At 43.9% G+C, this 24,908-nt stretch overlaps 1 protein-coding gene across 1 annotated transcript in view; it reads left to right on the top strand.

Moving 5' to 3' along the window:
• Positions 1-24,502: 24,502 nt before the first annotated feature.
• The window catches only part of SLC22A16 (solute carrier family 22 member 16), a 51,631-nt gene continuing 51,225 nt past the window's right edge, over positions 24,503-24,908 (top strand). The window contains exon 1 of the mRNA XM_003255564.3: positions 24,503-24,616. Within this exon, the coding sequence (XP_003255612.1) occupies positions 24,564-24,616 (53 nt within the window). The 5' untranslated portion in view covers positions 24,503-24,563. The remainder of the gene's footprint in view (positions 24,617-24,908) is intronic.

Here is a 24,908-nt window from a genome sequence, read left to right as displayed (position 1 = left end):
AACCCATCTTCTGCTACATTCTTTGCATTTCTAACATCAACATGTTATAACATTCAAGGTTCCTAGGCCAAAATTTTATCCATTTCATGTTCTTTGAAAGAGACTGATAGTAGCTATTCCAGGTCTTTTGCACAGATCCCCTGTTTGTTTCTTTTTCTTTTATGCTAAGAGGGAAAACATTTCATTCGCCGGAACCTTTCTTAATTCACTGCATTTGTTTAGGAACCAATCCTTTCAAAACTGCTCCAGGTAGGGTACTCAGCAGGTGTGCATGTGAAATGCATCAGAGAAAGACTGTGCTATCCAGGATGAGAGGGAAACATGCATCATTTTGAAAGAGAGTGAGGAGGGAGGGAAAGGCGGAAAAGAGGGAGGAGGAAAGACAGAAGCTGGAAAGGTCAGACCACCATCCTCTCAGACACTCAGGCTTGTAACCTCCTCTCCCCTCCTCACATTTATTTGTCGACCCCAGGGAGTAGGTTCCCGTAGCCTGTCATTCTTCTCCATCACTGAGTGCAGCCCTTTATTCTGTGTCTACTATCATCTCTTTAACCTGGATGCTGAATACTAAGCTCCCAGAAGATCTTTCTGCCATCAGCTTCTCCACCCTCCTCCAGTCTCTGCCACACCCCCATTATCAGACCAATCTTCTGACAGCACCACTCTGGACAAAACCTTCAGTAGCTCCCCACTGCCCATTAACTAAAGCTCCATAGTCTTGGCCTAGAATTCAAGGCTCCCCTCGTTGTGGCCCCAACTTTATTGAGCACTTATCACAAGCCAGGTACTCTGTTAAAAGCGTCTAAATGTTAATTTGTCCATCTAAAATCCCTTTCCAGGAATGTGCTTCTCCCCTACTTCCTCTCCCACTCTCTGAAGTGTTGCGCTGCTATTGATGACGGATGAGCATGTGATGCAGGCCAGCCAGTCAGAGCATTTCACAGCCTGGCCACAGGCCAACCAATAAGAACCCTTCACAGCCTGGCCATGGGCCAGCCAATGAGAGACTTTCACAGCCTGGCCACAGGCCAGCCAATATGAGCATTCTACCCTCTGCCACCCCACCGCCACTCTCGGCTTTCTTTCTTTCTTTCTTTCTTTTTTTTTTTTGAGATGGAGTCTCGCTCAATCGCCTAGGCTGGAGTGCAGTGGTACTATCTTGGCTCACTGAAACCTCTACTTCCCGGGTTAAAGCTAGTCTCCTGTCCCAGCCTCCCGAGTAGCTGAGATTACAGGCACGTGCTACCACGCCCGGTTAATTTTTGTATTTTTAGTGGAGACGGGGTTTCACCATGTTGGTCAGGCTGGCCTCAAACTCCTGACCTCAGGTGATCTGCCTGCCTCAGTCTCTCAAAGTGCTGGGATTACAGGCGTGAGCCACCGCGCCCGGCCCCATCCTTAGCTTTCTGAAATGTGATGTGTAGGTGTGGTGGAGAGGGGGCTTCTCTCTTCTGGATTTGAAATCTACACAGAGAAGCAGAGAGGAGAAGTGATGGAGAATGAGGGAGAAAGGGAGACCTGATGACATTGTCTCTCTGGATCCCATGGCGCGTGGGGCTCGTTCCACCTCTGGACTTTTCCTAGAGTGAGTCAAAAACGTCCCTTGTTTTCTTCTGCCTGTTTGAGTTAGATTTGCTGTTACTTGCAACTGAAGCCATGAAGAAAATGTCGGGGGGCGAGTGACGGCTATCTGGACAGGTGGTGGGGAGGTAAAAGAATTTACCAAGACAGGCCGGGTGTGGTGGCTCACGCCTGTAATACCAGCACTTTGGGAGACTGAGGCGGGCGGATCACCTGAGGTCAGGAGTTGGCGACCAGCCTGACCAACATGAAGAAACCTGTTTCTTCTAAAAATACAAAATTAGCCAGGCATGGTGGCGCATGCCTGTAATCATAGCTACTCGGGAGGCTGAGGCAGGAGAAACGCTTGAACCCGGGAGGCGGAGATTGCTGTGAGCCGAGATAGCGACATTGCACTCCAGCCTGGGCAACATGAGTGAAACTCCGTCTCAAAACAAAAAAACAAACAAACAAACAAAATTTACCAAGACAGTTGTAGGTAGAAAAAGGCAGATTCATTAAAGTATGAAAATACCTTTCAAGGAAGCAATGGGCAGGCTCAGCAGAAGAGGCGCTGACTGCAAGGAAACAAAGGCTTGCTGGAGGTTTTATACGTTGGTTCTGGGACTACAGAGTGCCGCACTCAGTGCTGATTAACGCCAAGGTTGCAGGGAGCTAACTTGCATTTTTTCATATCAGCTGAAGGTCTGGTGATAGCTGGGTCTAGGAAGATTGTGAGTTGTTTGTGCAGGAGGGCTGTGTGTCCTGGAGCACATACAAAGGCAGACTTGTAGCTTATCTGCTTCTTCTTTTTGCTTTGCCCTGCTCCCACCAGCCTGACTCCCTTTCCCTAATGAGGACGCCAGAGAGAGCACTTAGAAGGGCCTATGTCATTTGATCCTCATGATCACCATGAGGCAAAACTGTTAGTTCACCATTTTGATGGGGAAGTGACACCTGAGAGATAAGCCAGTGCCCAAGGCCTCACACTTTTTAAGTGGTAGAGACAGAATTTACAGCCAGGCCTCTGACTCTGAGGCTGCTCTCTTAACGATGAGTTCCAAGGCCTTCCAGGAAAATGTACCTGGTATTTCCTATGTGCTGGGCACTAGGCTAAGCGCCATACACTTGTCCTCTCCTCATCTGCTGCTGTTTCCAGCGTGTTCCACACACCCCTCAAACAGGCCCTGGGTTTTCCCACATCTGCATCTTTACCTGGAACATGCTCTTTGCCCCACCTCTGTCTGGCAATATTTACTTATCTTTCCAATCTTGGATCAAATGTGGAATCTTTCTGGAAGTCTTCAATACCGTACTCAGAAGCAAGTACTTCCTCCCTGGAGTCTTAAGGCTTTTGATTTAACCCCCAGGCCAGTCGGTTGCCTTTGAGCACTGATGGCACAGGAACTTGTAGGCATTTCTTAGGGAGAGTGGGGAACTGACAGTTTGAAGTTACCAGATTTAGGTTTTAGTTATTTTGATGGCATCTTGGCAAAACATCACACTCTTCGATAACAAGAAATGCCACTGTCATGGAACGGGCAGTGGCTTTGGGGTAAGACAGGGCTGGGTTTGAATCTGGTTCTGCAACTCTAGAGCTTGGGTGACATTAAAAAGATTACCCATTCTCTCTGCGTCTCACTTTTCTTATCTGAATATGAGGATGACAGCAGTGTTGATCTTAGAGAGTTGAGAGAAGTAAATGGCATAATAAATGCTAAGGGCTTAGCACAGTGTCTGGTGCCATGTATATATGTTTTTACATAAGAGATTAGATCTTAAACTCATTTTTGCCCCTGCACGCAGAGCAGATGCACGTAACTCACGTACTTATTAAATGAAGGACCAAATCTTATGAATATCCCTCCTTTAAACCTTCTCCTAGTCTTTGATAGCAACTGGCCACCTGTAGTTGCTTAAAGAAGCTAAAGAGAATTGGAAGCAGCAGGATGGAAGAGAGGCAGAGGGAAATGGGAGTCAGAAAATAAACATCCTTTTAAGAAAGGCCGTCATAAGAGCAGTGCAGGTGTTCCAGCGAGGCAAGAACCAGGATTAGCTTTGTTCCTTAGGTGACCCACGCTTCATTCCTTACTTTGTCTTTTCTCAGAGGACACTGGGTGAGATGACCAATGACATAGGCTGCATTGTTCCTTTTGGAATTGTGCAGCGTTCCCAGTTCAATCTTCCTCATAAGCGGGCGTGAGGCAGTGGTGCAGTGGGGGTGCTGCCATGGTGGTAATAGCAGCTGCCCAGCAGCTTCCTGACCTCTGGGTTGAAACTCTGCTGGTGTGACCTTGAAACCAGTACTCAGGTTTCAAGTCAGACCCCTGACTTCTCCTCCAGCCCTTCCAACAATGTTGAAAGCATATAATTATCTTTCTTATATCCCTCTCTGCTTGAAATACTTAGAGGGGTTTCTGTTTCCACTACTTAGCTCTGATTAATACACATAGCATATAAAAACAAGCATATTAAATATTAGTTTTAAATTGGGCATGGTCACACTCCTATAGTCCCAGCTACTCAGGAGGCTGACGTGGGAGGATTGCTTGAGGCCAGGAGTTTGAGGCTGCAGCAAGCTATGATTGCACTGTTACTGGTGGAAGATGTCAGAGTTACTGGTGAATCTGTACGGGTCTGCAGCAACCTCAGTTCTTCCTTTCTCAGAAGAAAGAATTCAACCGAGGAGCATAAGGCAGAAAAAGAAACTGAGGCAAGTTTCAGAGCAGTTTATTTAAAAAGTTTATTTATTTATTTATTTTAAAAAAGGCCTTAGAACAGGAAAGAAAGGAAAATTCACTTGGACCCAAGCAGGCACCTGAAGGTCAAGTGCAATGTTGAACCTTGATCCTAGGACTTTATAGGCTGGCCCCTTTCCCATGATTCTTCCCTCAGAGTGGGCTGCCTGCATACACAGTGCCCTCCTTATCCTTGGGAGATTTGCATTCACAGTGCTTAGGAAGTTGTACACATGCCCATCTGAGGCTTTCTTCCCTTTTCTGGTGGAGTGCCCTCAGAAGGTCATCCTTTGCCATTTTGTCTCCCCCCTTTTTTTTTTTTTTTTTCTGAGGCTGAGTTTCACTCTTGTTGCCCAGGCTGGGGTAGAGTGGTGCGCTCTCGGCTCACCATAACCTCTGCTTCCCGGGTTCAAGTGATTCTCCTGCCTCGGCCTCCCGAGTAGCTGGGATTATAGGCATGTGCCACCACGCCCGGCTAATTTTGTATTTTTTTTTTTTTTTTAGTAGAGATGGGGTTTCTCTGTGTTGGTCAGGCTGGTCTTGAACTCCCAACCTCAGGTGATCCGCCCGCCTTGGCCTCTCAAAGTGCTGGGATTACAGGCGTGAGTCACCATGCCTGGCCTCCATTTTATCTCTTAATGCACGTGCCCAGGAAGTTGTGTCTCCCTGGTGCCTGCACTCAATTAACACTTCAGTACAACAGTTGTGGGCCATCAGGAAATGGCTTCTCCCTGGTGTAGGCTGCCAATGTATCACTTTTAGAGCGGCAATGTGATCATTGCCAAAACATCACCTGACATTCCTAGCGGGTGGGGGAAGAGCCCTCTCCAGCCCCACTCATGCTTGTCTAACTGCCTGTAACAGCGCTACTTGCACTCCAGCAGCCTGAGTGACAGAGCAAGACTCCATCTCTTTTAAAAAAAGAATTTTTACAATGTGAGTCAATTTATTTAGAAAATTATAGCGATATGACAGATATGAAGGTGGTCATCAGTGGTGGGATGCTGAAGTGTGGGAAACACTGGTCTTATTTAATAATCATAACCAGGTAGGCACTATCGTTACCCTCAAGAGAAAGAGAGGCTAAATGAATCCCTCAGGATTACATAGCTGTTAGGTAGTGTTTCTGACTCCACAGCTCACTTTCTGAAGCTGGAGAAAGGAGTTGGAACTTTATTTGGTTGTCATCAGAGACCAAATACCAATTGGCACTGTAACTGCGTCCCGAAGAATGAATAGGATTTATCCAGTGAGGTGGGGAGGGATTTCCAGGCTGACAGGCTGACATGGACAAAGGTGTGGTGGTGTGAGTGGGCACCATGCGCCATGGGAACTGACGGAGCCCTGCAATTCTAGAGCAGAGGAGCTGTATGGGAACGTGACTGGGGGTGATACCTGAGAGGTGAGCAGCAATCTAGTCCTAGGAGTCCTTCAAAGCTATGATGAGGAGATGACACAATTCTGAAAGCCAAGGAGCCATGGAAGGATGTTAGACAGGGTGACCTGTTTGCATGGGCATCTTAAGAGAGGTTACTTCATCCAGTGGAGAGCTGGGGCTTAGGATCTAAGCCGATGAGGGAGAGGTGGGCTGAGGAGCCTGTAGGTGTGTGATGAGAACTGAAACGATTTCCCTCCACACAGCTGGCTTTCTACATTGACATCATTTTACTATTGCACTGTCTTCATTAACATGACTTTACTATTCCAGGAAACTCTTTCCCAGAAAGATGTAAGTTATAAATACCTTGTGGTTCATTTCAGGAACTTCCCAAACTCATTTATCAAATGGTTAAACTTTTCAGTAGAAAGTGTGAAACAACAGTTTGCTCCCCAGAATCTTTTGAACCCCTTGCCTCAAAATCCCCACCTCACTGTGTCCTCCAATCCTAAACTCATATCAAGATCCTTATCAAACCCCAATCCAGCCCCTCCATTGAAATACCTGCCTGGAACCAGACTCCAAAACCTCATCTCCTTTCATCCTCTGCTTTCTGAACACTATTGAGACTCTGGCACGGTTGTTTTCCCTTACTGCTGTGAGGCTTGGCTTTATCAAGTAGTAGTGAAACCGCCTTTGCAAAAATTATGACAGTGACAGAAATCTGATATAGCTGGCGTCATCTGGCTTCTAGCCTCACAAGCTAATCCTCTTTGTTAACTTTAAAACAAAGAGAATAACAGCCTCTTCTAATAACAGCCAAAACTAATATTCTCCTTGCCCAGGAACTGAAACAGTCTTTGTAAGACTCCTGAAAGTCCCCCAGGTTAGGATTATGGGAGGGGCCTGAATTCCGCTAAAATGTAGGCATAGTTAAATGATTACCAGCTATTGTTCCCTAGCTTGCTTTTCTGTAAGTCCTTACAGCTCAAGAGTAACGTAGCTGGTAGCTGGAGGGCACAAGATTTGTAATTTCCCCAATCCCAATTGCTCCTACAGATAACATCATTATTGTCAAAACCAAAAATTGATCTTTGAGATATTTTTCAGACTTTTGTATTCTGGCAACCAACTGACTCCACCTGGACCCATGACTCATACCAAGGAACATGACACCCACACAGAAACTCCCATCCAGAAACTAACTCAGCATGCGAAGGCACTTCGGACACTAATATATTTCATTCCCAATCAATCAGCAGCACACATTTCTTAGCCCCCTGCCTGCCAAATTATACCTAAAAACCCTAGCCTCAGAGCTTTGGGGGAGGTAAATTTGAGAAATGTTTCCTGTCCTTCTGCTCGGTTGGTGATAATTAACTTTTTTTTTTTTTTTTTTTTTTTTTAGACAGGTCTCACTCTGTTGCCCAGGCTGGAGTGCAGTGGTGCAATCTTGGCTCACTGCAGCCTAAATCTTCTGTCCTCAAGTGATCCTCCTTCCTCAGCCTCCCTAGTAGCTGAGACTACAGGTGCCTGACCACCATACCTGACTAATTTTGTTACCGGAAAGGGGTCTCAACCCAGATCCCAAGAGAGGGTTCATGGATCTCACACAATAAAGAATTTGAGGTGAATCCATAGAGTAAAATGAAAGCAAGTTTATTAAGAAGGTAAAGGAATAGAGAATGGCTACTCCATAAGCAGAGCAGCCCCGAGGGCTGCTGGTAGCCCATTTTAATCATTATTTCTTGATTATATGCCAAACAAAGGGTGGACTATTCATACCTCCCCTTTTTAGACCATATACGGTAACTTCCTGACATTGCCATAGTATTTGTAAACTGGCATGGCCCTGGTGGGAGTGTGGCAGTGAGGAGGACCAGAGATTACTCTCACTGCCATCTTGGTTTTGGTGGGTTTTAGCTGGCTTCTTTACTCTTTTATAAGCAAGGTCTTTATGACTTGTATCTTGTGCTGACTTCCTATCTCATCCTGTGACTTAGAATGCCTAACTGGCTGGGAATCCAACCCAGCAGTTCTCAGCCTTATTTTACCCAGCCCCTACTCAAGATGGAGTTGCACTGGTTCAAACATCTCTGACATTTCCCAGCTTCCTTTTATAAGAGAACCCTTAATCCTGAGGGTTACAGAGGGATAAAGATCCATCTTCTGTAACTTCATGCTAAATAGGTGCGATGATATTTCTGCCTAACTATTAGGGTTTCTTGTATTTGGGATAGAGAGGAGCTCAGTCAGAAAGTGTTGGTATGGCAAGGGTCATTTATAACCTTTAAGTTCTGACAAAAGGTGATATCCAGAAGACTAATAAGTGTTCAGTTTAAGAGAGCATTGTGTAAACTTATCCTGCATGCCTACACACAGAGTACAACAGCAGTATATTCCACAAGAGTAAAGCTAAATAAGCAAAATTATCCCAAGTAAATGAAATAAGAAGCCTTTCCATGAACTGGGCAACTGTTGAAACCAAGCTGATATGATATGGGGTTGCTAGATGATTCCAGTATGTGCCCAGAATTAGAATATTGTTCCAGATTTTTACATTACTCATCCCTCTTGTTCCTTCTGAGCAGCAAACAGAGATCACTAGTTGGTTCACAGGAATAAGTAGAGTTAATCTAGATTGCAGAAAAAAAACCTCAAAAACAACTGATGAGGCTAGAATCTAATAACAGGTGTACCATAGTTCTTGAAAGATAATTTTTCTGTCTCCATTCTCTCATTTTTACTAAAGACGAATCATGGTATGACTGATTTGCTTTATTGTATTTGGCCTGATTATTTGTATAAAGTATAGCAAGAATAATTTTTCCCATAGGCTTTTAAAGTTGGCTTTGTTCCATAAGGAATCTCACATAAGATTTCTTTTTAAAGCTGAGCCCAGCCATGGGTTTGTACCCTCAGATACCTATGAGTTGGGTAAATTCCTCTCCTCTTGAGGTCTCAAGATAACTTGGGGCTCAAAGGCCTGTCAGAAAGTGACATTCTTTATTTACCAAAGGTCAGGAACCCTATACAGGGGCTGTGTAGACAAGGTATGAGATCAGCTTTCCCAAGGGGCTTTTATTGGCTCTGTAAGTCAGGTTTGATTCCTTAAAGAAAAGCCATGCCATTCCTGTCAAAACCTCAGTAAAATAACCAGTTTCTCCAATTGTGTCCTGTTACAAATGAAAATAGATGCTTATTGCACTTCTGCAAATAACTATATTGCCATAAATTAAGAATACTCACAAATAATCTTCAAGTTCTGCAGAAATCAGGTAGAGAGCTCCAAATTTTGTTCACAGGAGTATACCTTACTCAATTGTTAAAAGCTGTAAATAGCTCAAAGGAAAAGTTTTCTTGACTCTGAAAAACAAAACAAAGAATCAGCAATTTTTAAAGCAAAAAGTCAGAAAAGATTCCAGTCTTCTATTAGTTCAGTCTATCCAGTTAAGTCCTGTTCTGCTTGATATTCATGAACATTTCAGCTTCTGATGGGTCCTGAAAGTTTTTTCCTCTATTCTAACATCACAATCTCCAAAGTTACCAGAAAACCTACATTTAAGAACATCTTTTAGAGTTCTATAGTTGATTATAAACCACCTTCTGAAGAGGATTAAAACAAGACAGCAGTTGTCTGTGAATGACAAAAAGCCTTAGGGCAGCCACAGTCAAAAACACAATTGAGGCCGGGCATGGTGGCTCATACCTGTAATCCCAGCAGTTTGGGAGGCCGAGGTGGGTGGGTCACTTGAGGTCAGGATTTTGAGAGCAGCTTGGCCAACCTGGTGAAACCTAATCTCTATTAAAAATACAAAATTAGTTGGGTGTGGTGGCATGGGCCTGTAATCCCAGTTACTCAGGAGGCTGAGGTAGGAGAATCACTTGAACCTGGGAGGCAGAGGTTGCAGTGCCAAGATCACACCATTGCATTCCAACCTGGGCAACAGAGCAAGACTCTGTCTCAAAAAAACAAAACAAAACAAAACAAAAACAAAAAACCACGATTGACAAAGAAATTTGTTACCTCTGTGGCACACAATAATTTAACATAACAGTTATTACTAATAATGTACACTAAGTCCTACCAGAATTATAGGAGTTTCACATAACTTTTGAACACATACCAGTAAGATATTTATACAAATGCAGCCCAAAGAAAGTCAAACATTATTTCATATTTGACAATGCTTCCTGTATAATTTTTATGCCAAATAAGCCAAGTTATGTTATTTTTGGACTTTAGGAAACCTAATATCTTAAAAGATTAATTAGGTCAGAAAAAGACATAATTTATAATTTTTGTTAAAGAGCAGATCAGTGCTCTAAGAAAAACCTGTTGTGCTTTTATTCCAATATTCAATTTATTGAAAAACTGAAGATTATTCCTTTAACTTTAGCCAATATGTTCACACACATAATTTCTTTCGCAAGACCAATTTTTCACAAACCTTCCAAAAAGTCAAAGAAGCAGTTCTTTACCTTAAAGCATTTAGCAAACCTAATATCTGACCTGCCTAATTTAGACCAAATGTCTACATTTTTGAAGATATTTTTACCAATAATCTTTAAAACCATTTTTATTTCTCAAAGATTACTCAAGTCACGTGAACTAAAATGCATCACACGTTTTACTTTTCTGACAAAATATTTGCCTACCTAGTTATTATACACCAAAGCTCTCTCATAATGGGAAGTAATTTTTAATACCCTCAAAAGTAAAAAATGTCAGTTAATGCAATGAAAAACAGTACAAAGCCTTAGATTCTGAGAGGAATCTATCCACTTTTTCATTCCTGGGGTTCCATGAGGAAAACAGAGGTTTTTCCCAAAATGGGATCCGTGGCTCCTCCTATGTTTTTCCCAAGGATTTCCAGGCTGTTAGAGCTTGAATAAGCTGACTTAACCACAGTGGTCTTTTAAAAAGTCCTTTTAAATCTCGTATTACCAGACTTTAGCCAGGCCAAATGGCCAAGATTCCTGGCTTTTGAACTTTATCAAAAGCAACCTCACAGGTGAAACCAAGTCTTAACTAAAGTTATGGCTTAATCACGAGCGTATGAGGTATTTTCAAAAAGGTGGCAAGCAGTTTTTACAAGATCTAGAATCTCCAATGGTAGCTAAAAGAAAGGAAGATTCAAGAAGGGAAACCAGAAATTGCACATGGAGGAGAAGAGAATCAACAAATGTTAAAGGTCATGCAGAAATCAAACCAGAAAGGAGTCATCTCCTAAGCTGGAATTGAACCCGGGCCATCATTGTAAAATGGCAGAGACCAAGAGAAGGTACTGCCACGTGGTTACGAGGTCAAGCTCCCAAGGACATGAAACAAGATGAGAGGGAAACTTTATCCAATTTTGTTGGTTTCAGAGACCTGCAGCAAAAATTGTAACTGACCAGTTTGCTGGACCATCTTGAACAGTGGGTTTACAGGGGTCCCAGGCTTGCATTCTATCCTAGGGTACCCATCTTTATGACAGAACAATACAGAAAGACACACAAAGCACACCAGATTTGCTACAGCATAAGATTACCCTCACAAATCCTTTTTCTCATTAATCGAAACTTTACAGAAGATAAACAGAGATTTTTACCATTCATTCAATCAGTTTGCACAGCAAGAGGGAGAGGCCAGAAGTCTGACTGGTAAGAAATTCTTACCCTCTTGCCAGCATGCCAGGCTTCTGGGTTCCCTTTCCCTGAGTGGCCCTAGTGACCTGGCTTGCTGCACCATAGCCCTGTGGGCCAACCCTCAACACAAAGGAAAATTATCTTTTTCCATTCTGGCTGGAGCAAAATACGTGTGACAAAACACAGACATCAGTCACTTTGCTTAGCACCCAACATCAAACTGGCAAGGCTCAAACTTGCCCCCGGTTGGCCCCATAATTGTTAATCCAACCTCCAACCAGGAGTTTCAGTTTGTGGTCTCTGGGCAAGATGGTAGCCCTGGGTAATAGAAAAGATAAGAAAGAGAAAGGAGAGAAAAGGAGTAAAGCGTTGTCTGCAGTAGGGTAGGGAAGGTGAAGAGCTCAGAGAGGCCAGAGAAAAACTCACCCATCCCATCAATGCTGAATCAAAAGTTCAGGTGGCTGCTTGTCAGTCATGAAGGGATCTTTTCCAGCAGTTTCACCAGCTTTCAAGTTTCCCCCTTTAGGGAGGAAAAAGCCCCCCATGTCCCATGATCCTGTACATAACTAATTCTGTCACCCACAGCCATCAGCAAAGAGTACAAGGCAGACTTATCCAAAGAAACAGCAGTTAACATCCTGTAGTGCCAAACCTCTTCTTAGCTGGGAGGGAATTTACCAAGACAGGCCTCCAACCCCCTAAATTTTAGGAAGGACTCTAATCTTCCTAAGTTGGGCCGTGAACCCAGGTTTGGTCAAGCATCCTTGCCTTTTCTTAAGAGGGGTCTTTAACCCTCTCTGTCTTAGGAGAGACTCTAACTCCCCCTAAGTTGGACCCCTAACCCAATCCCATCCTTTACCTGGGTACTCCACCACATACCCAAAGTCAGCCAGACAGTGCTAGTCTATTTCCTTTGGGTCGAGGGTCTCCTCAGTATAGTGTCTTCATGGCTCTCCAGAAAGATGTTACTGGAAAGGGATCCTGATCCAGACCCCAAGAGGGGGTTATTGGATCTTGTGCAAGAAAGAATTCAGGGTGAGTCTATGAAGTGAAAATAAGTACATAAAGAAAGTAAAGGAATAAAAGAATGGCTACTCCATTGGCAGAGCAGCCCCAAGGACTGCTGGTTACCCTTTTTAATGGTTATTTCTTAATTATATGCTAACCAAGGGGTGGATTATTCCTGCCTCCCCCTTTTTAGACCATATAGGGTAACTTCCTGACACCGTCATAGCGTTTGCAAACTGTCATGGCGCTGGTGGGAGTGTAGCAGTGAGGATAACCAGAGGTCACGCTCATGGCCATCTTGGTTTTGGTGGGTTTTAGCTGGCTTCTTTATTCAATCTGTTTTATCAGCAAGGTCTTTATGACCTGTATCTTGTGCCAACCTCCTATCTCATCCTGTAAATTAGAATGCCTAACCAGCTGGGAATGCAGCTCAGCAGGTCTCAGCCTTATTTTGCCCAGCTCCTATTCAAAATGGAGTTGCTCTGGTTCAAACACCTCTGAAAATTTTGTTTATTTTTTTGTAGAGATGAGGTCTCACTATGCTGCCCAGGCTGGTCTCAAACTCCTGGGCTCAAGTGATCCTCCTGCCTTGGTCTCCCAAAGTGCTGAGATTACAGGTGTGAGCCACCATGTCCAGCTAATTAAACTGTTTATTTGCTGCAATACCTCATGTTCTTAGTGCATTAGCTTTTCTGGACAGTGGGCAAGACGAACCCATTAGGTCGTTACAGTTTGGGTGGTATTTTCTGGGATCTGGACCTGGAGAATCTGCTCAATCAGAAGAGGGAGCCAGCCATGGTGGCATGAGCACCTGTAGTCCCAGCTACTTAGAAGACTGAGGCAGGAGGATCACTTGAGCCCATGAGTTTGAGTCCAGCCTGGGCAACATAGTGAGACCCCGTCTCTAATTTTATGAAAAGAGAGAGAGAGGAAATAGGGGAGGAAGAGCCAGGGATAAGAAATGCAGGGGACTGCCGGGTGTGGTGGCTCACGCCTGTAATCCCAGCACTTTGGGAGGCTGAGGTGGGCAGATCACGAGGTCAGGAGTTCGAGACCAGCCTGGCCAGCGTAATTAAAACCCGTCTCTACTAAAGACACACAAAATATTAGCTGGGTGTGGTGGCGTGTGCCTGTAATCCCAGCTACTTGGGAGGCTGAGGCAGGAGAATTGCTTGAACCCAGGAGGCAGAGGTTGCAGTGAGCCAAGATTGCGCCATTGTACTGCATCCTGGGTGACAGGGTGAGACCCCATCTCAAAATAAAAAAAAAAAAAAAGAAAAGAAAAAAAGAAATGCAGGGGACATCAACATTCAAAGGCAGTGGGGGAGCCAAGGTAATTTTTCGACAGAGAATCCAGTGTTAGCCTAAATTCCATCTAGATTCACAGGCCCCGGAAAGCAGGACTTTGAGAGATGGAGAGGAGGTAATTTGGAACCAGGAGCCTTCAGATGGGTAGAACACAGTGAGTGCTAGGTACGGGTGACGGTGGCAATTAGAAACCAGCCCCAGCCTGGTGCATTGTGGGACAGAGGTGCTGGGGTGTCTGGAATTGGAGAGAAGTGTGGGAAGTGAAGTGAGAGGGTGCTCAGACAAACTTGACTCTGGAATTTCCCCAGGCAGGCTCTGACTGGGCTCTCCTGAGGAAGGACTTCGGCTTGGTAGCTGGAGCAGGCTCCCTGGGCCGAAGGGAGGACAGGGTGGGGCAGAGCCTATGAGAATGGCTGTAAGACTCTTACTGCAAGAACTCAGTGAGCTGCCGTCCTCCCCCTCCCCCACCACACAAACTCCCTTCCTGCTTTGTTGATGATTTCTTAGCTCTGGACACTTCCAGTGCATTTATAGCTAAGCTTATAATCGGACGCCTACTTGTCATTTTATAAGTATAGCTCTGGGTCACTCTTTGCCCATCAATTAACTCAATTATGGTGTTTGCTGTCTGTCCTCTTTCTACTTTCTGGATACCTTGTATGGACCTAGATGTGGTTCCAGGGACACTTTGAATAGAAAGGCCAGGCTGAGATGAGAGTTGGGCCTCTTGGACCACAGGACATCAGAACATTTACTCACATGCCAGGGACTCTAAGTCACCCAACTGAACAACGACTCCTTCTAGATTTAGAAGAATGCACATACATAGTTTCCTCTCAGGCCCCTGCTTTCTCCCCTCCCTCTCTTCCCACCTCCCTTCCACTCACTGGCAGAAATATATCCACCCCGTATTGTGTTACGATGACTTTATTGTATTTCTAAAGGGCAAGCGTGTTGTTGATAGGCTCCCTTTTAGGAAGCCGAAAGGCTTGCCTGAGTGGTGGGTGGGGTTAGAGCCAGGCCCCCAGTCTTCTTCCATTCATGTGTGGAGAAACTGCTTTTAGGAAATTGCTTACATTTTGTTTTATTATTCCCTATGCTTGGACTATGTCCATTCATTCATTTATTCAACATGTATTTATTGAGCACCTACTATATGTCAAAATGCTTGCACTCATGGAGCTTGTATTTGACAGTAATGATATCAGAATGCATATATTATATATGTATTATATATGAATGTATCACATATATATATATAAAATTAGGTTGAAGAAAAACAAAACAAGGTAGCATATTAAGGGGCTAGAAAGTGATGAGGACTGATGTTTTAGGAGGAGCAGAGAACAGTGACCTGACTGAAGTGAGGAAATGAGCCATGTGGCTCTCCAGGACCAGAAGTTTCAGGCAGAGGAATAGCACGTGTAAAATCCAGAGACTAGGGAGGTGAGTGTTTACTGTGTTTGCTGTCTTTGAGGATGAGCAAGGATGCCAGTGTGGCTGGAGTGGAGCAGGAGTTGAGAAAGAGTGGTAGGGAGGTGGGTCAGAGAAGCAGCCAGAGCCGTGGCCGGACTTTGCATTTTGTTCTGAGCATGATAGGAAGCAGCTGAGCAAGGGAGGGACTCGATCTGGATTCTATTTCTGATGAGCACTTTCCTGCTATGTGGGGTGAGGGAGGAAGCAAGGAGAGCAGCTGGGAGAGACAGAGTATAACAGAATCAGGGTCTATTATAAAGGAAGAGCAACCAGAATTTTCTAATGGAAAAGGATATGGAGTGTGAACGCAAAAGAGGAGTAGTAAAAGACACCAGGGGTTTTGGCCTGAGCAACTCAGGGACAGGGGTGTCATTTACTGAGATGGGAAGTGCTGGAGAGGAACAGGAGTGAGGATGGCCACGGTGAAATGTGGCTTTGGGATGTGTGTTGGAGATGTGGAGAAGGTGGAGGTGTTAACAAGTCTAGAGTGCTGGGATGAGGTCATGATGGACATGTAAATCTGGGGATTATCAATGTATGTTTTGAAAGCCATTAAGATGGTCTGTAAAGAACCAGATGGTGAGTGTTTTAGGCATTGTCCCAGCCACTCAACTCTGCCATTATAAAATGAAAGCAGCCACAGACAATATGTGAATGAATGATCATGACCATGTTCCAATAAAACTTTATTTTAGAAAGCAGATAGTGGGTCAGATTTGGCCTATAGGCTATAGTTTGCCAAATCTTAGACAAGGTGGTATTACCTAGGTAGACTGTAAAAACAAAAGGGAAGAACTCAGAGCCTTGGGGCACCCAACACTTAGAAATTGGGAAGAGGAGAGGGATCTAAGAGAATGAGATATAGCAAGCAGCAAGGGAACAGGCAAATTAAGAGATTGGAGTGGCATGGGAGATGGAAGATGTTTCAAGAAGGACAAACCAATATTATGGTGCCAATAAACGTTGTGCAATACATTGAAATGGACAAAAAAATTGAGTGTTCTGTCTAGTATATCCTTCAGGGTTATATTTATTTTTCATTGCTTTTGAGCTATTTTACAATTTTTTAAGTTGTAGAAAACTGACAATAATGCAAATGATTCTTGTCTATGAAAACAAATTATGTCTGGTTCAATGCAGTTAATTGCACTGGTGGAATTGGTAGAATGCAATTGCCCTGTGAATAAACCAGTTTTGCATCTATAATCATGTGATGCTTAACCACAAGGATGTGTTCTAAGAAATGCAGTATTGTTAGGCAATTTTGTGCAAACATCATACAGTGTGCTTACACAAACCTAGATGGTATAGCCCACTACACACCAGGCTGTAGGGTAGAGCCTATTGCTTCGAGGCTACAAACCTGAACAGCATGTTACTGAACTGAATACTGTAGGCAATTGGAACACAGCGGTGGATATTTCTGCATCTAAACACATCTAAATATTAAAAAGGCGCAGTAGAAATACAGTAAAAAAGATTTGAAATGCTACATGTATGTAGTGCACTTACTATGAATGGAACTTACAGGACTGGAAGTTGCCCTGGGGGAGCCAGTGAGTAAGAGATAGTAAATGTGAAGGCTTAGGACATTATTGTACCTGATGGTAGATTTTATAAACACTGTACACCTAGGCTACACTAAATATATTTAACATGTTTTTCTTTCTTCAATAATAAATTAACCTTAGATTACTGTAACATTTTTATTCTATGAACTTTTAAATTTTAACAATCTTGTTGACTCTTTTCTAATAATATTTAGCTTAATACACAAACATATTGTACAGCTGTACAAAAATATTTTTTCTTTATATCCTTATTCTATAAACTTTTTTAATTTAAATTTTTTTTTGTTTTTTACTTTTTAAATTTTTTGTTAAAATGAAGACAGAAACACATACATTAGCCTAGGCCACACAGGGTAAGGATTATCAATATCACTGCCTTCCACCTCTACTCCTTGTCCCACTGGAAGGTCTTCAAGGGCAATAATATCCATGGGGCTGTCATCTCCTATGACAACAATGCCATCTTCTGGAGCACCTCCTGAAGGACTTGTCTTAGGCTGTTTTACAGCTAACTTTTTTTTTTCTTTTGAGACGCAGTTTCACTTTTGTTGCCCAGCCTGGAGTGCAATGCGTGATCTTGGCTCACCGCAACCTCTGCCTCCCGGGTTCAAGCGATTCTCCTGCCTCAGCCTCCCGAGTAGCTGGGATTACAGGCATGTGCCACCACACCTGGCTAATTTTGTATTTTTGTAGAGACGGGGTTTCTCCATGTTGGACAGGTTGGTCTCAAACTCCCAACCTCAGGTGATCTGCCTGCCTCAGCCTCCCAAAGTATTGGGATTACAGGCGTGAGCCAACAAGCCCGGCCTACAGCTAACTTTTTTTATAAGTACAATGAGTACACTCTAAAATAATGATGAAGGTACAGTATAGTAAATACGTAAACTAGTAATACAGTTGCTTATGATCATTATCAAGTTCTATGCACTGTACATAATTGTATGTGCTATGCGTTTATACAACTGGCAGTACGGTAGATTTGTTTACACCAGCATCACCACAAATAGATTGTGTAATGCATTGCGCTATGATTTTAGGACAGCTATGATGTTACAAGGCAATAGGAATTTTTCAGCTCCATTATACCCTATGGGAATACCAACATATATGGGGTCCATTGTTGACCAAAATGATGTTTTGCAATGCGTGACTGTATTTGTAAATTTAGAATAGCATTCCTTATTGCTTTTGTATGTGAGATTCATTAACTTCTTTAAACTGGTTGTAACATCTTACTGGTTCCCTCATTAGTGAGTAAAATAAAATCATTTACATGTGTTCATTTTATATTTGTATGTGAGCCATGATTTCACTTTTTGAAATAATTATTATTTGACAGTGGAGATTGAGTAAAATAAATATTAAGAATTAAGAATTAAAATTGGCAACATACAGATCATGGTGACTTTGATAAGAACTGTTTTGGAGTAGGAAGGGTGAAAGACTGATTGGAGCAAATTGTATAAAGCTATAATAATAAAGACACATGGGCACAGGGGTAAATAAATAGACCAATGGAACAGAGTTAGAGATCCCAGAATAAACCCACACATAAATAGAAACTTTATAGACGGCAGAGGTGGTAATGCAGGAAAAGGATGGAGTACTCAGTAAATGGGGCTGGTACAATTTGTCATCTATATGAGAAAAAAACAAAACTGGATCTCTACCTCAAACAAATCAGTCTGTTCCAGTGGATTTAAAATGATATGGTTTGGATCTGTGTCCTCGCCCAAATCTCACATCGAATTGTAATCCCCAATGTTGGAGGTGAGGGCTGGTGGGAGATGACTGATCATGGAGGAGGATTTCTCATGAATAGTTTAGCACCAACCTCTTGGTGCTGTTCTCCATGATAGTGAGTGAGTTACTGTGAGATCTGGGTGTGTAAAAGTGTGTAGCACCTCTTTACCTCTCTTGCTTCACTCTGGCCATGTGACATGCCTGCTCCCCCTTTGCCCTCTGCCATGATTATAAGTTTCCTGAGGCCTCCCCAGAAACTGAGCAGATGCCAGCATCATGCTTCCTGTACAGCCTACAGAACAGTGAGCCAACTAAAATTCTTTTCTTTGTAAATTACCCCATCTCAGGTATTTCTTTAAAGCAACGTGAAAAGGGACTAATACAGACTTTTAGAAGAAAATAGAAGGGAATATTTTTGTGGCCTCATGGTAATGAAAAAATTTTAAAATAAGACACAAAATCACAAACCTTAAAGGAAAACATTTATGAATTTGACACCATTAAAATTTTAAAAACTTTTGATTGTCAAAAGACACATTAAAGAGATTGAAAATACAATTACTCATAACACTTAACTGACAAAAGATAGGTATCCAGATTCTGCAAAGAACACTTACAAATCAATATAAATAAAAATAACTTAATAGAAAAATGTGCAAAAATATGAATAAACAATTATCAGAAGAGAAAACTCAAATGATCAATGAACATATGAAAAGATTGAAAACCTCACTACTAATTAGGGAAATACAAATTAAAACCCCAATATAATACTATTTTACATCTCTTTAATGGACTAATCTTTAAGAGTCTGATGATCCAAGTATTGGCAAAGATGTGGGGACATTAGAACTTTTATACTCTTTTGATTGGAAGGTAAATTGGTATACTCACTTTAGAAAGCAAGTTGGCAATATTTAATATTTTAAGTTTTTCTAAGGAGTTTTCCAGGAGTTGTTGTGTTATAGGGTATGCATATAACACAGCAACTCCTGGAGATATACCTTAGAAAAACTCACAAATATGTACAGAGGGACAGTTTATAGCAATGTTGCTGTAGTAAAATTTTGGCTATAACCTGCCTGTCCATCAATAAGAAAATGGTTAAGTAAATTGTGGTTTATTAGGACAATGGAATACTATGTAGCAATGGAAAAGAATGGATTAGAGCTGCATGTATCAATATGGATGAATTTCACAAACAGATGTTCAAGGGAAAGAGCAAGTTGCACAATACATGTTTATACCTAGTTTGCACATTTTTGTCAGATTTATCCCTAAGTGTATATATATATATATATATATATTTTTTTTTTTTTTTTTTTTTTGAGACGGAGTCTTGCTTTGTCCCCCAGGCTGGAGTGCAGTGGCGCAATCTCAGCTCACTGCAAGCTCCGCCTCCTGGGTTCACGCCATTCTCCTACCTCAGCCTCCTGAGCAGCTGGGACTACAGGCGCCCGCCACCATGCCTGGCTAATTTTTTGTATTTTTAGTAGGGACAGGGTTTCACCGTGTTAGCCAGGATGGTCTCGATCTCCTGACCTCGTGATCGGCCTGCCTCGGCCTCCCAAAGTGCTGGGATTACAGGCTTGAGCCACTGCGCCCAGCCCCTAAGTATATTTTTAGTGTTATTGAAAATGGTCTTTTAGGCTGGGCCTAGTGGCTCATGCCTGTAATCCCAGCATGGCTTTGGGAGGCTGAGATAGGAGGATTGCTTGAGCCTAGGAGTTCAAGATCAGCCTAGGCAACATAGTGAGACCTCCACTCTACAAAAGAAATAAAAATAGCCAGGCACAGTGGATCATGCCTGTAATCCTATCATTTAGGGAGGCAAAGGTAGGGGTATAGCTTAAGCCCAGGAGTTTGGGACCTGCTTGGGCAATATAGCGAGACCATGTTCTCTACAAAAGGGGGGAAAAAAGGAAAAATAAATAAAAATTTAAAAAATTAGCTGGGCATAGTGGTGCATGCCTGAAGTCACAAATACTCAGGAGGCTGAGGTGGGAGGATCACTTGAGCCTGGGAGGTTGAGGCTGCAGTGGGCTATGATCATTCCACTGCAATCCAGCCTGGACAACACAGTAAGACCCTATATCAAAAAAAAAGAAGAAAACAGTATTTAAAAAATTCCAATTTCTAATTGTTCCTTACTAGTATATAGAAATACATTAGACTGTGTGTATATTAATCTTATATCCTGTAACTTTGCTAAAGTCACTTATTCTAGAAGCTATTAAAAATAGATTCCATCAGATTTTCTCTATATTTGACCATGTCATCTGTGAATAAGTACAGTTTTATTTCTTCCTTTTCAATCTGAATGCCTTTTTTGCCACCTAATGCTCTGGTTAGAACCGCCCATGAAAAGCTAAATAGAAGCAGTGAGAACAGACATCTTTGTCTAGTTCCCAATCTTAAGGAGAAAACATACAGTCTTTCACATGAAGTATACTGTTAGCTATGGGTTGTTTTTTGGAGATGCCCTTTATGAGATGGATATAATTCCCTTCTGTTCTTAGTTTGTTCAGTGTTTTTATTATGAAAAGGTGTTGGCTTCTCCCAGATGTGTTTTTTGCATTGACTGGGATAGTCATGTTTTTCATATGGTCTGTTAGTATGGTAAATTATATTGCTTGATATTCAGATGTTAAATCACTCTTGCATTCTTGTGATAAATCTCATGTGTTCATGATGTACTGTCCTTTTAAATATAAAGAGACATCCAATTTGCTAAAGTTTTGTTGAGAATTATTGCATCTGTGTTCATATAGGCATATTGGTGTATAGTTTTCTTGCCTTGTAAGGTCTTTACCTGGTTTTGATATCAGAGTAATGCTGAACCATTCAGTGATTTGGGAGGTATTCACTCCTCTTCAACTTCCTTGAACAGTTTGTGCAGAATCAATATTATTTCTACCTTAAATGTCTGACTCCGGGGCTTTCTTTCTTTTCTTTTTCTTTTTTCTTTTTTTTGAGGCAGGGTCTCTCTCTGTCACCCAGGCTGGAGTGCAGTGGCCCAATCACAGCTCACTGCAGCCTCAACCTTCCAGGCTCAAGTAATCCTCCCACCTCAGCCTCCCAAGTAGCTAGGATAACAGGCATGCACCACGATGCCTGGCCAAATGTTTTGCATTTTTTATAGAGATGAGGTTTCACCATGTTGCCCAGGCTGATCTCAAACTCCTTGGCTCAGGCGATCCTCCTGCCTCAGCCTCCTAAAGTGTTAGGACTACAGGTATGAGCCACTGCACGTGGCCAACCCTGGGGTTTTCTTTGTGGAAACATGTGTTAGTCTGTTTGCATTGCTATAAAGGAACACCTGAGACTGGATAATTTATAAAGAAAGGAGATTTATTTGGCTGTACATGAAGCATATAGTGCCAGCATCTGCTTCTGTCGAGGGCCTCAGGAAGATTCCGGTTATGGCAGAAGATGAAGCGGTGCCTGAGTCACATGGTGAGAGAAGGAACAAGAGAGAAGGAGGAGGAAGTTCCAGACTCTTTCAAACAACCAGATCTTGTGTGAACTCATAACTGAGAATTCACTCATTACTGGGGAGGATGGCACCAAGACATTCATGAAGGATCCATGATCCAAACCCCTCCCACCAGGCCCCACCTCCAACATTGGGGACTACATTTCAACACGAGATTTGGAGAGGACAAACATCCAAACTATATCAGAAGGTTTTTAATTGCATATTCAATTTCTTTAATAGATGTAGGCCTATTTCGGTTATCTATTTCTTCTTGAGTGTTGTTAGATTGTATTTTTCAAGTAATTTGTCCATTTTATCCATATTGTGACATTTCAATCTGGTGAAATAAGAATAGTGTTCATATCAAAGTTCAGTTTCTCCACATCTTTTCCAGGTAACTCTCCCTTTGGTGCTTTGAAGCAATATGGCGTCTTGACTGGCTGCCATGGCCCCCACCTTTCCTCCTAGGCTCAGCCCTTGGCATAGCCACTCCTCACTACCCTCTCATCTTCCCCCCACCTTGTATCCCTCCAGCATTCTTCACCTGAAGAACTTAGGCTTTCTTAAGTCTCTTTAGTTAGCAGGAAACTATCTAATTTTAAAACCCTCTCCAAGTTGTTTATTACTTAAGGGATTAGTCCTTCTAAGAGTATTTATGTTTCGAAAGAGAATGTCTAGATAGGATTGTGCGTAACAAAAATAAGTCAATTTTTAATGGTGTTATTGTAGGCTCTGTGACAAGTCGGGGAGGGAAGCACTTTGGGAAATGGACTCTCCTCTCTTTCAAATACTATTCAAATACAAGTTTGCTCCTGTTACTCTTCTGCTTTAAGACTGTCTACGGGGAGTTCCCTTTGTCCTTTGGTCAAAGTAAAATGTTTGACACAGCCTTGCAAGATCCTGCCGCTTCTCAGAGCCATCAGACCCACTCTTGATGCTCTGCTCTGGTGGAGCTCTGTCCTGGCCCTCAAACTGTTGGATTTCTCTGAGAAAGCGATATGTGTGCTCAGATTTTAAGGATGAGGTGGCGAAGTTCAAAGAGAGGGCATTTGCTATGGAACTGAGGCTACCAAAGTGAGGAAGAGAACACATCCCTGTTCTCTAGGAGCTCAAGGTTTAGTGGCCTTATAGAGTAGAATAGCACACTGACAGTGGGGCCAGGGACTGCCAGGCTGACTAGAGAAGGCAACTCTCACCGTGGATATAGTCGGAAACTATAGCTTTTCTGCTTCAGCGCTGTGGACCAGCCATTGACCTTTCTTCCCTAAAGTTCATTCACCTGATACCTTCCAGAAGGAAGGTCACCCCCTGCCTGGGTTGGCTATGGGCCAAACCCCTGCCCACTCCAAAGTGTGGCTTGGAATGACGTGGTCTGCTTATTGAAAATCAGATTTCGGGAGGCCAAGGCGGTCGGATCACGAGGTCAGGAGATCGAGACCATCCTGGCTAATATGGTGAAAACCCGTCTCTACTAAAAATACAAAATATTAGCTGGGCGTGGTGGCGGGCACCTCCCAGCTACTTGGGAGGCTGAGGCAGGAGAATGATGTGAACCCGGGAGGTGAAGCTTGCAGTGAGCCGAGATTGCACCACTGCACTCCAGCCTGGGCATCAAAAAAAAAAAAAAAAAAATCAGATTCTTATTCCCAAGGCATCCTGAATCACCAGGGATGGAGTCTAGAAATAAATGTACATTTATTTATTTTTTATTTTTGTATAGACGAGGTGTCGCTATATGTTGCCCAGGCTGGTCTCAAACTCCTTGGCTCCAGCAATCCTCCCACCTTGGCCTCCCAAAGCACTGGGATTACAGGCCTGAGCCACCGCACCGGCCTAATTGTACCTTTTTTTTTTTGAGACGGAGTTTCACTCTTGTTGCTCAGGCTGGAATGCAATGGCACGACCTTGGCTCACTGCAACCTCCGCCTCCAGGGTTCAAGCGATTCTTCTGCCTCAGCCTCCCGAGTAGCTGGGATTACAGGCATGTGCCACCACGCCTGGTTTATTTTGTATTTTTAGTAGAGACGGGGTTTCTCCATGTTGGTCAGGCTAGTCGTGAACTCCCGACCTCAGGTGATCCGCCCGCCTCGGCCTCCCAAAGTGCTGGGATTACAGGCGTGAGCCAGTACGCCCGGCCTTAAATGTACCTTTTAAACCAAGTTCTGCAGCAGATTCTGAGGCATGAAAGTTTGAGAGCCATGTTTGTGAGGGGCGTCATGCTGAAGGCCATATATTCTTGCGGCCCCCGGACGGAGCCTGGCCCTTGCATTCCCTCCCTGGGCTCTCTCTCAGTGACAACTTTTCCCAGGCGTCGGGGCTGCCCTCGAGCGTGGCGACCCCGCGGACACGTTGCCAAGAGCCAGGCTGGGCGGCGGGGCGGGCGGGAGAGCGGTGGGGCTGGGGGCGCGGGCACCATGCGACCGCGGGCTCCGGGACCACAGCGCGCCGGGGAGGAGGCTGAGGCGGCGGGAAAAAGCCGAAGATACTTGGGGGGACGGAGGGGCCAAGCGACGGAGGGAGGAACAGAATACAGCCTCGCGCTGGTCCCGAGCACTGGGACGCGCGGGGAGCGCAGGAGGCTGGGTGGGGAGGTTCGGGGCGGGGCGGGGCAGGGCGCGCTACCCGCAGCCCCAGGAGCTCGGCTAACTCGGCGCCCAGTGCACTGCCGCACCATGGGGTCCCGCCACTTCGAGCGGATTTATGACCACGTGGGGCACTTCGGCAGGTATGGGGGGGTGGGGTGCGCCACGCGGGAGGCAGCGCCGAGGAGTCTGTTTCTTTCAGTTGCCGCGGGGTTCTCGCGCGGCGCTCGCGATCCGAAAACATCTCTACTCCCTCCTTCCCCCGCGCAGTCCGGACACAGGAGTCCAGACGCCGGCGCCGAGCTGGGCTTGTGCCCTAGGACTCTGGCAGCGGGACCTGGCATGGTGAGCAGAGGCGCTGGGCTCCCTCGGGGCGCGCCTGTTGCCGGGCAGGTGGGACCTGGCGCGTGCTCTCCGCGGCAGCAGATGCTGGAG

The sequence above is a fragment of the Nomascus leucogenys genome, chromosome 3 (genome assembly GCF_006542625.1).
Source record: "Nomascus leucogenys isolate Asia chromosome 3, Asia_NLE_v1, whole genome shotgun sequence".
Classification (NCBI taxonomy): Eukaryota; Metazoa; Chordata; class Mammalia; order Primates; family Hylobatidae; genus Nomascus; species Nomascus leucogenys.
This window is presented reverse-complemented; position numbering and strand designations above follow the sequence as displayed.